This window comes from Tubulanus polymorphus, unplaced genomic scaffold (genome assembly GCF_964204645.1).
Source record: "Tubulanus polymorphus unplaced genomic scaffold, tnTubPoly1.2 scaffold_46, whole genome shotgun sequence".
In the NCBI taxonomy this organism is placed as follows: Eukaryota; Metazoa; Nemertea; class Palaeonemertea; order Tubulaniformes; family Tubulanidae; genus Tubulanus; species Tubulanus polymorphus.
In genome coordinates this window covers 25,314-37,710 of record NW_027437452.1, presented here as the reverse complement: position 1 = coordinate 37,710, position 12,397 = coordinate 25,314, and the positions used below count along the sequence as shown (strand labels likewise).

The following is a 12,397-nucleotide window of genomic DNA, read 5'->3' as shown; positions in this document are numbered from 1 at the left end:
AAAGACGTTTTCTCATCAAGTTTTCCCCGTATCGAAAAAATGAAAATGTCGAAGCGCAAAAGCGCTCAAATCGACGAGAAAAGCACATTTCGACCCGTAAACGTCGTTCAGCGCTAAAAAGACGTTTTCTCATCAAGTTTTCCCCGTATCGAAAAAATGAAAATGCCGATACGCAAAAGCGCTCAAATCGACGAGAAAAGCACATTTCGACCCGCAAACGTCGTTCAGCACGAGGAAAGACGTTTTCTCATCAAGTTTTCCCCGTATCGAAAAAATGAAAATATCGATACGCAAAAGCGCTCAAATCGAACGGAAAAGCACATTTCGATACATTTCGACCCGAAAACGTCGTTCAGCGCGAGAAAAGACGTTTTCTCATCAAGTTTTCCCAGTATCGAAAAAATGAAAATGTCGATACGCAAAAGCGCTCAAATCGACGGAAAAAGCACATTTCGAACCGAAAACGTCGTTCAGCGCGAGAAAAGACGTTTTCTCATCAAGTTTTCCCCGTATCGAAAAAATGAAAATGTCGATACGCAAAAGCGCTCAAATCGACTGAAAAAGCACATTTCGACCCGAAAACGTCGTTCAGCGCGAGAAAAGACGTTTTCTCATCAAGTTTTCTCCGTATCGAAAAAATGAAATTGTCGATGCGCAAAAGCGCTCAAATCGACGGAAAATTCGACCCGAAAACGTCGATAAGCGCGAGAAAAGACGTTTTCTCATCAGATCTTCCCCATATCGAAAAAATGAAAATATCGATGCGCAAAAGCGCTCAAATCGACGGGAAAAGCACATTTCGACCCAGAAACGTCGTTCAGCGCGAGAAAAGACGTTTTCTCATCAAGTTTTCCCCGTATCGAAAAAATGAAAATGCCGATACGCAAAAGCGCTCAAATCGACGAGAAAAGCACATTTCGATCCGTAAACGTCGTTCAGCACGAGGAAAGACGTTTTCTCATCAAATTTTCCCCGTATCGAAAAAATGAAAATGTCGATACGCAAAAGCGCTCAAATCGAACGGAAAAGCACATTTCGATACATTTCGACCCGAACACGTCGATCAGCGCGAGAAAAGACGTTTTCTCATCAAGTTTTCCCAGTATCGAAAAAATGAAAATGTCGATACGCAAAAGCGCTCAAATCGACGGGAAAAGCACATTTCGAACCGAAAACGTCGTTCAGCGCGAGAAAAGACGTTTTCTCATCAAGTTTTCCCCGTATCGAAAAAATGAAAATGTCGATACGCAAAAGCGCTCAAATCGAACGGAAAAGCACATTTCGATACATTTCGACCCGAAAACGTCGTTCAGCGCGAGAAAAGACGTTTTCTCATCAAGTTTTCTCCGTATCGAAAAAATGAAATTGTCGATGCGCAAAAGCGCTCAAATCGACGGAAAAAGCACATTTCGACACATTTCGACCCAAAAAGGTCGTTCAGTGCGAGAAAAGACGTTTTCTCATCAAGTTTTCCCCGTATCGAAAAAATGAAAATGCCGATACGCAAAAGCGCTCAAATCGACGGGAAAAGCACATTTCGACCCGAAAACGTCGATAAGCGCGAGAAAAGACGTTTTCTCATCAGATCTTCCCCATATCGAAAAAATGAAAATATCGATGCGCAAAAGCGCTCAAATCGACGGGAAAAGCACATTTCGACCCAGAAACGTCGTTCAGCGCGAGAAAAGACGTTTTCTCATCAAGTTTTCCCCGTATCGAAAAAATGAAATTGTCGATGCGCAAAAGCGCTCAAATCGACGGGAAAAGCACATTTCGACACATTTCGACCAAAAAACGTCGTTCAGCGCGAGAAAAGACGTTTCCTCATCAAGTTTTCCACGTATCGAAAAAATGAAATTGTCGATGCGCAAAAGCGCTCAAATCGACGGGAAAAGCACCTTTCGACACATTTCGACCCGAAACAGTCGTAAAGCGCGAGAAAAGACGTTTTCTCATCAAGTTTTCCCCGTATCGAAAAAATGAAAATGTCGATACGCAAAAGCGCTCAAATCGACGAGAAAAGCACATTTCGACCCGTAAACGTCGTTCAGCGCTAGAAAAGACGTTTTCTCATCAAGTTTTCCCCGTATCGAAAAAATGAAATTGTCGATGCGCAAAAGCGCTCAAATCGACGGAAAAAGCACATTTCGACACATTTCGACCCAAAAACGTCGTTCAGCGCGAGAAAAGACGTTTTCTCATCAAGTTTTCCCAGTATCGAAAAAATGAAAATATCGATGCGCAAAAGCGCTCAAATCGACGAGAAAAGCACATTTCGACCCGTAAACGTCGTTCAGCACGAGGAAAGACGTTTTCTCATCAAGTTTTCCCCGTATCGAAAAAATGAAAATGTCGATACGCAAAAGCGCTCAAATCGACGGGAAAAGCACATTTCGAACCGAAAACGTCGTTCAGCGCGAGAAAAGACGTTTTCTCATAAAGTTTTCCCCGTATCGAAAAAATGAAAATGTCGATACGCAAAAGCGCTCAAATCGACGAGAAAAGCACATTTCGACCCGTAAACGTCGTTCAGCGCTAGAAAAGACGTTTTCTCATCAAGTTTTCCCCGTATCGAAAAAATGAAATTGTCGATGCGCAAAAGCGCTCAAATCGACGGAAAAAACACATTTCGACACATTTCGACCCAAAAACGTCGTTCAGCGCGAGAAAAGACGTTTTCTCATCAAGTTTTCCCAGTATCGAAAAAATGAAAATATCGATGCGCAAAAGCGCTCAAATCGACGGGAAAAGCACATTTCGACCCAGAAACGTCGTTAAGCGCGAGAAAAGACGTTTTCACATCGAGTTTTCCACGTATCGAAAAAATGAAAATGTCGAAGCGCAAAAGCGCTCAAATCGACGAGAAAAGCACATTTCGACCCGTAAACGTCGTTCAGCGCTAGAAAAGACGTTTTCTCATCAAGTTTTCCCCGTATCGAAAAAATGAAATTGTCGACGCGCAAAGGCGCTCAAATCGACGGGAAAAGCACCTTTCGACACATTTCGACCCGAAAACGTCGTAAAGCGCGAGAAAAGACGTTTTTTCATCAGATCTTCCCCATATCGAAAAAATGAAAATATCGATACGCAAAAGCGCTCAAATCGACGGGAAAAGCACATTTCGACCCGAAAACGTCGTTCAGCGCGAGAAAAGACGTTTTCTCATCAAGTTTTCTCCGTATCGAAAAAATGAAATTGTCGATGCGCAAAAGCGCTCAAATCGACGGGAAAAGCACATTTCGACCCGAAAACGTCGTTCAGCGCGAGAAAAGACGTTTTCTCATCAAGTTTTCTCCGTATCGAAAAAATGAAATTGTCGATGCGCAAAAGCGCTCAAATCGACGGGAAAAGCACATTTCGACCCAAAAACGTCGTTCAGCGGGAGAAAAGACGTTTTCTCATCAAGTTTTCCCAGTATCGAAAAAATGAAAATGTCGATACGCAAAAGCGCTCAAATCGACGGGAAAAGCACATTTCGATACATTTCGACCCGAAAACGTCATTCAGCGCGAGAAAAGACGTTTTCTCATCAAGTTTTCCCCGTATCGAAAAAATGAAAATGTCGAAGCGCAAAAGCGCTCAAATCGACGAGAAAAGCACATTTCGACCCGTAAACGTCGTTCAGCGCTAGAAAAGACGTTTTCTCATCAAGTTTTCCCCGTATCGAAAAAATGAAAATGCCGATACGCAAAAGCGCTCAAATCGACGAGAAAAGCACATTTCGACCCGTAAACGTCGTTCAGCACGAGGAAAGACGTTTTCTCATCAAGTTTTCCCCGTATCGAAAAAATGAAAATATCGATACGCAAAAGCGCTCAAATCGAACGGAAAAGCACATTTCGATACATTTCGACCCGAAAACGTCGTTCAGCGCGAGAAAAGACGTTTTCTCATCAAGTTTTCCCAGTATCGAAAAAATGAAAATGTCGATACGCAAAAGCGCTCAAATCGACGGAAAAAGCACATTTCGAACCGAAAACGTCGTTCAGCGCGAGAAAAGACGTTTTCTCATCAAGTTTTCCCCGTATCGAAAAAATGAAAATGTCGATACGCAAAAGCGCTCAAATCGACTGAAAAAGCACATTTCGACCCGAAAACGTCGTTCAGCGCGAGAAAAGACGTTTTCTCATCAAGTTTTCTCCGTATCGAAAAAATGAAATTGTCGATGCGCAAAAGCGCTCAAATCGACGGAAAAAGCACATTTCGACACATTTCGACCCAAAAACGTCGTTCAGCGCGAGAAAAGACGTTTTCTCATCAAGTTTTCCCAGTATCGAAAAAATGAAAATATCGATGCGCAAAAGCGCTCAAATCGACGGGAAAAGCACATTTCGACCCGAAAACGTCGTTCAGCGCGAGAAAAGACGTTTTCTCATCAAGTTTTCTCCGTATCGAAAAAATGAAATTGTCGATGCGCAAAAGCGCTCAAATCGACGGGAAAAGCACATTTCGACCCGAAAACGTCGTTCAGCGCGAGAAAAGACGTTTTCTCATCAAGTTTTCTCCGTATCGAAAAAATGAAATTGTCGATGCGCAAAAGCGCTCAAATCGACGGGAAAAGCACATTTCGACCCAGAAACGTCGTTCAGCGCGAGAAAAGACGTTTTCTCATCAAGTTTTCCTCGTATCGAAAAAATGAAATTGTCGATGCGCAAAAGCGCTCAAATCGACGGGAAAAGCACATTTCGACACATTTCGACCCAAAAACGTCGTTCAGCGCGAGAAAAGACGTTTTCTCATCGAGTTTTCCACGTATCGAAAAAATGAAAATGTCGATGCGCAAAAGCGCTCACATCGACAGGAAAAGCACATTTCGACCCAAAAACGTCGTTCAGCGCGAGAAAAGACGTTTTCTCATCAAGTTTTCCCAGTATCGAAAAAATGAAATTGTCGATGCGCAAAAGCGCTCAAATCGACGGGAAAAGCACATTTCGACACATTTCGACCCAAAAACGTCGGTCAGCGCGAGAAAAGACGTTTTCTCATCGAGTTTTCCACGTATCGAAAAAATGAAAATGTCGATGCGCAAAAGCGCTCACATCGACGGGAAAAGCACATTTCGACCCAAAAACGTCGTTCAGCGCGAGAAAAGACGTTTTCTCATCAAGTTTTCCCAGTATCGAAAAAATGAAAATGTCGATACGCAAAAGCGCTCAAATCGACGGGAAAAGCACATTTCGATACATTTCGACCCGAAAACATCGTTCAGCGCTAGAAAAGACGTTTTCTTATCAAGTTTTCCCCGTATCGAAAAAAATGAAAATGTCGATGCGCAAAAGCGCTCACATCGACGGGAAAAGCACATTTTGACCCAAAAACGTCGTTCAGCGCGAGAAAAGACGTTTTCTCATCAAGTTTTCCCAGTATCGAAAAAATGAAAATGTCGATACGCAAAAGCGCTCAAATCGACGGGAAAAGCACATTTCGATACATTTCAACCCGAAAACGTCGTTCAGCGCGAGAAAAGACGTTTTCTCATCAAGTTTTCCCCGTATCGAAAAAATGAAATTGTCGATGCGCAAAAGCGCTCAAATCGACGGGAAAAGCACATTTCGATACATTTCGTGTGGCGTTGCGAGTCACAAAGAAGACCAGGTTCGGAGATAAAAGAAGAGAAAGACTAAAAACACGACGGGTTCAGTCTACAGATCATAAGATACTCGTTTATTTCGGTCACACACAGGCTAACCACCTGTCCCGACTGCACATGCGCATGCTAATATATATGATGATTCGCTACATAGGCTAAGGGGGAGTGAACACTATATGGTTACTGACATATTTACATAAACATCCTGTTCTCGACATTTCTCCGGGGCGACAAAGGTAAACAAATAAAGAGTAAGAACGGAGAGATATATGACTAATCATTACAATGGATTAAGTAAATAAAGCTTATGGAAATCAATAAACAACTAAACGTTAATTCAAAATACGATTAAATAGTAAATTCAGGCATTGATAGTAACTATTATGCAACTATTTCAAACATTCGACGATTTTTGCACGAGCCTTTCGCGCTGCGTTTCGCACGGGTCGCGGATCGGAGGCTATAACGGGGCCAGGCTCTTTAAAGTCCATATCGGTGTTAATTTCAAGCGGGAACAGTTTATTTATAGGTCGGCTAGTATTTGTAGTGCCCATTCTAATTTCTGCTGAACGAACTGCGCCGTCGTTCCCGTAGTTCAGTTTCGTTACGATCGCAAGCTTCCAGTTAATTCTACGTTTTTGGTCGTCGTGTACGAGTACAACGTCTCCTGATCGAATCTCGCTTGTTCTGCCATTATTTCGCATGGACAGATGTCGTTCACGTAGCGCAATAACGTATTCGTTGGTCCAACGAGACCGAAAATGTTCGAAGAGTTCCATCACTCTTTGTGCGCGTTTCTGGAGGTTTTGTGTGTTTATCGAAACACCATACTCCGATTCGACATAACTCGTCCGTGAAGGTGGTGCGATGGTGTTAGCGGTTCTGGGTCAGTTACGTCATCGGACAAATACGTAAGCGGGCGGTTGTTGATCGCCATTTCGATTTCCGCGACGAGCGTAATAAGTTCAGACATCGATATGTATGCGCGGACTAAAACACGTTTCAGAACTTGTTTCGTAAGTCCAACTAAACGTTCCCAAAAGCCACCATGCCATGGGGCGGCCTTTGGTATAAATACCCATTCAACATTTTTCTCGAGCATGTATTTTCGAACCGAATGAATATCGAGAAGCTTCTTTAATTCTCCCGCCGCGGCCACGAATGCCGATCCGTTATCACTTATCAACTTTTGAGGTAAGGATCGACGTGCGGCGAAACGTCGGAAGGCGAGAAGAAATGTGGCACACGACATATCAGAAACAACCTCGAGATGAACGGCACGTGTGTTCGCACATGTAAACAAGACTATATACGCTTTCGCTTCTCTGTTGTTATCTCTCACGAACAAATGTCCGGTGAAATCCACTCCCGTTACGGTAAAGGGAGGGGCATCTGTCAGCCTGCTCTTCTGCAACGGTGCAGGGTCCGGTAGTGGGTATGGCTGACCACTAATGATTTTGCAATTGTAACATTTTCGCAACAGAGATTTAACGACTTTCCTGATACTTTGAATCCAATACGTTTGTCGAATACGGTTAATCGTTGATTCTGTACCCAAATGAAGTGCTCTCGCGTGAGCATCAATCACAGTTAACTCACCCTTTCGGGGGTAGTAATATTGGGAATTTCGCGCCATAATCAATCGGGGCGTTATGGAGTCTCCCTCCAACTCTCAACAAGCTATCATCGCCAATAAACAACCTTAGCTGTTTTGTCAGGGGCGCTCGCGATTTTGCATGATTACCCTGCAGCACGAAAATTTCATTCGAATAATTAGCATTTTGCACAGCTTTAATCCACGCCGTTCTAGCTCGGGCTATGTCATTCGGCGTCATATCCGCGGCGGACCGATCTGTCTGGCGTTGAAGTTTCGCGACAAACAAGAAAACGTAAGCGGTGACACGTAATAATGATCCCAACTCTATGAATCGTTCAATGTCGATTATTTCTACCAAACCAATCCGTTCGTCCTCCGCGTCTTCAACCTGCCCGGGTTGAGGATCGTTGATGTGGAGGATATTAACTGTACTAGTGTCAGCGTATAATTTATCCACGGGCCAGTCGCCATGTTTCAGCCATTCGGGGCCAAACCACCACAAATTAGATGCTAAGGGTGTCGTTATGAGTGTCCCATCGGATCCCGAGGACGTTCGCGATGGGTTTCGACTCGGCTACTCCATCCGAGCTCGCCAAATTACGCAGTCTCTGGCAATTAGTTGCCCACGCTCTGAGGGCCAAGCCTGCAGAATTCATTATTTCGTGTGCTTTCTTTCCAAGGTAGTTTCGCAGTATAGCGTCCATCGCTATCAACAGTTAGATGGGTTTTAATATAGTCCGAATAAGCAAGTCCACGGTTTTTTATCAAAGAAGCGTCATCTTTGATGCCGATCGTTTCTAAGTCCCAAAACGATTGTAATGAGACTTCCTCTCCGCGGTGCGAATTGAGATCCATATTTCTCACACAAGATACGTTGAGAACGGTTGAATTCCTTACTCCGGTGAGTAAGGTGTGGCTCGGTATGGGCCCTGATAAGAGATACCCTATACGTGATGAAACGGCAGTCGGGCCGTAGCCCTTCACGGTATTATCGCCGACTATAGACCAGTAGTAATCGGCGCCAATTAATACATCGATATCAAAGTCGCCGGTTATTGATGATGGCTGTTCCGCTAGAGTTAGGTTTCGCAGATGCGGAAGATCCAAAACTTTATTGTTTACAAGATTGCTGATTGGCGTGGAGATGGTCGGTATCACGAGGGCTTCAATTAGTATCGGTGAACCCTCTGATGACGCGATGTTAAAGTTCGTTCTGTGAAGTAATCGCCGACCGGCCAGTTGTTCTCCGAACGTCGCTAGATTGATTTCCTCTTGGCCCAGATGTGGGAGATTTAAGCTGACAGAAATTCGCGTCGTGATAAACGATCTATGGCTGCCTTCGTCCAGTAAAATGTTTATCTTACGACCATTCGAGCGGTTATTAGCGGAAGTTGATGGCGAAAAAATCTCCGCCACAGCTGTTTTAAGAAGTATGGGCCCATCTGGTCGTGGTTGTTGGGCGCCGGCATACGTTTGATGAACAGTTTTTATATCGTGAGAATCGCTTCTGCTTCCGTTTTGTGGTCGATCTTTCGTAGAAATCTCGCGCGTTTCTGTAAGGGAGGAACCACATAGTAACGTGTGATGTTTCCCTCTGCACTTTTTACATGTGTTCTTGGATTTACAGTCCCGAGAACGATGAGTGCCCATGCAATTAAAACAAAGTTTATCTCGTTTAACGATATCCAGGCGTTTCTCTGGTTCGGTTACAAGAACACAATCTGACGCGAAATGTGTCCCTTTACAAAATGTACATTTTAATGGTTTTCTCTTGATCGCATTGCCCACGTGGAACGCTGACGTGGTACCCAGGTGAGCAGTTTCTGGGTACACTGAAACTCCTGCCTGGAACGCTGTTATCTCTCTCGAAAGGGCATCTCGCAACGACTGGAGATTCCAATTCGCGCCGTTATTATCCCTCGTTATCTGTCGTCGTATCATCCCAGGCAGTTTATCTAAGATAATCGGAGTCAACAAATCTCCGTAGCTATCTTCGTTTTTTCCGAGCGCACTTAGTCCTCGGATATATGTTTCCAGTTTGTCCGAAAATTCCATCAGACTCTGCATGTCTTCTGTCGGTCGCGAAAGTTCCCATAACGCTCGCATATATGCACTGATAATGATTTGCGGTTGCCCATACCTTTTTATCAGTACTTGAAGCGCGTTCGCATAATTCGACGCGGTGAGGGCCAGACCCTCGATCGCTCTGTAAGCTTCGCCGTTAAGTTGTGCGCGTAAGTATTGGAACTTAACGACGTCGTCGAGATTCGGGTCGTCGTTGACCGCTGAATTGAATCCGTCTATGAATTCCTGCCATTTGAGTAAATCGCCGTCGAATTTTGCGAGCGTAAGTTTAGGTAGATTTACCTTGTTCGGGCGAAATGGCGTCGCAGAAGCACCGGAATTGTTCATCGAAGAATTATGAGGTTGCGTTGTGTGCGTCGCCTTTTCTACAAATCGGATTATTCGGCCGCGTTTTTCGATGACGCTAGATCTGAAGTCATCTGCTTCTTGAATTGTGTCCGAAAGATGCGTTAAAGGAGTTAGGTCCTCGATCGTCGAGTCTAGCTTCTCTAGTCGACTTAACTTTTCTGTGATCTGCTCGATGTAGATATTTAGTAAATCTACATCGTCTTCGGTCGTTCGAAAATCTTCGACGATTGTTGACGATTTCACGACGAGATCATCAACTTTCTGCCTGATTGCAGTTCGTGTGATTGTCGACCGGTTCAGTTGAGTATCCTCCATTCGGCTGATCCTGGTCACGGCACCAATGTGGCGTTGCGAGTCACAAAGAAGACCAGGTTCGGATATAAAAGAAGAGAAAGACTAAAAACACGACGGGTTCAGTCTACAGATCATAAGATACTCGTTTATTTCGGTCACACACAGGCTAACCATCTGTCCCGACTGCACATGCGCATGCTAATATATATGATGATTCGCTACATAGGCTAAGGGGGAGTGAACACTATATGGTTACTGACATATTTTCATAAACATCCTGTTCTCGACATTTCGACCCGAAAACGTCGTTCAGCGCTAGAAAAGACGTTTTCTTATCAAGTTTTCCCCGTATCGAAAAAATGAAATTGTCGATGCGCAAAAGCGCTCAAATCGACGAGAAAAGCACATTTCGACCCAGAAACGTCGTTATGCGCGTGAAAAGACGTTTTCTCATCAAGTTTTCCCAGTATCGAAAAAATGAAAATGTCGATACGCAAAAGCGCTCAAATCGACGGAAAAGCACATTTCGAACAGAAAACGTCGTTCAGCGCGAGAAAAGACGTTTTCTCATCAAGTTTTCCCCGTATCGAAAAAATGAAAATGTCGATACGCAAAAGCGCTCAAATCGAACGGAAAAGCACATTTCGATACATTTCGACCCGAAAACGTCGTTCAGCGCGAGAAAAGACGTTTTCTCATCAAGTTTTCCACGTATCGAAAAAATGGAAATGTCGAAGCGCAAAAGCGCTCAAATCGACGAGAAAAGCACATTTCGACCCGTAAACGTCGTTCAGCACGAGGAAAGACGTTTTCTCATCAAGTTTTCCCCGTATCGAAAAAATGAAAATGTCGATACGCAAAAGGGCTCAAATCGACGGGAAAAGCACATTTCGACCCAGAAACGTCGTTCAGCGCGAGAAAAGACGTTTTCTCATCAAGTTTTCCCCGTATCGAAAAAATGAAATTGTCGATGCGCAAAAGCGCTTAAATCGACGGGAAAAGCACATTTCGACACATTTCGACCCAAAAACGTCGTTCAGCGCGAGAAAAGAGGTTTTCTCATCAAGTTTTCCACGTATCGAAAAAATGAAAATGTCGAAGCGCAAAAGCGCTCAAATCGACGGGAAAAGCACATTTCGACCCGTAAACGTCGTTCAGCGCTAGAAAAGACGTTTTCTCATCAAGTTTTCCCCGTATCGAAAAAATGAAATTGTCGATGCGCAAAGGCGCTCAAATCGACGGGAAAAGCACCTTTCGACACATTTCGACCCGAAAACGTCGTAAAGCGCGTGAAAAGACGTTTTTTCATCAGATCTTCCCCATATCGAACAAATGAAAATGTCGATACGCAAAAGCGCTCAAATCGACGGGAAAAGCACATTTCGATACATTTCGAACCGAAAACGTCGTTCAGCGTGAGAAAAGACGTTTTCTCATCAGATCTTCTCCGTATCGAAAAAATGAAAATGTCGACACGCAAAAGCGCTCCAATCGACGGGAAAAGCACATTTCGACCCGAAAACGTCGTAAAGCGCGAGAAAAGACGTTTTTTCATCAGATCTTCCCCATATCGAAAAAATGAAAATATCGATACGCAAAAGCGCTCAAATCGACGGGAAAAGCACATTTCGATACATTTCGACCCGAAAACGTCGTTCAGCGCTAGAAAAGACGTTTTCTTATCAAGTTTTCCCAGTATCGAAAAAATGAAAATGTCGATACGCAAAAGCGCTCAAATCGACGAGAAAAGCACATTTCGACCCAGAAACGTCGTTATGCGCGTGAAAAGACGTTTTCTCATCAAGTTTTCCCAGTATCGAAAAAATGAAAATGTCGATACGCAAAAGCGCTCAAATCGACGGGAAAAGCACATTTCGATACATTTCGACCCGAAAACGTCGTTCAGCGCTAGAAAAGACGTTTTCTTATCAAGTTTTCCCCGTATCGAAAAAATGAAAATGTCGATGCGCAAAAGTGCTCACATCGACGGGAAAAGCACATTTCGACCCAAAAACGTCGTTCAGCGCGAGAAAAGACGTTTTCTCATCAAGTTTTCCCAGTATCAAAAAAATGAAAATGTCGATACGCAAAAGCGCTAAAATCGACGGGAAAAGCACATTTCGATACATTTCGACCCGAAAACGTCGTTCAGCGCGAGGAAAGACGTTTTCTCATCAAGTTTATCCCGTATCGAAAAAATGAAAATGTCGATACGCAAAAGCGCTCAAATCGACGGGAAAAGCACATTTCGAACCGAAAACGTCGTTCAGAGCGAGAAAAGACGTTTTCTCATCAAGTTTTCTCCGTATCGAAAAAATGAAATTGTCGATGCGCAAAAGCGCTCAAATCGACGGAAAAAGCACATTTCGACACATTTCGACCCAAAAACGTCGTTCAGCGCGAGAAAAGACGTTTTCTCATCAAGTTTTCCCCGTATCGAAAAAATGAAAATGCCGATACGCAAAAACGCTCAAATCGACGGG

The 12,397-nt window shown here is 43.8% G+C and overlaps 1 protein-coding gene across 1 annotated transcript; it reads right to left on the bottom strand.

Moving 5' to 3' along the window:
* Positions 1-7,802: 7,802 nt before the first annotated feature.
* LOC141914572 (uncharacterized) lies at positions 7,803-9,935 on the bottom strand. Its single transcript, XM_074805806.1, has one exon. It carries the CDS (start codon positions 9,933-9,935, stop codon positions 7,803-7,805), a length of 2,133 nt encoding a protein of 710 aa, XP_074661907.1.
* Between the last annotated feature and the right edge of the window lie 2,462 nt (positions 9,936-12,397).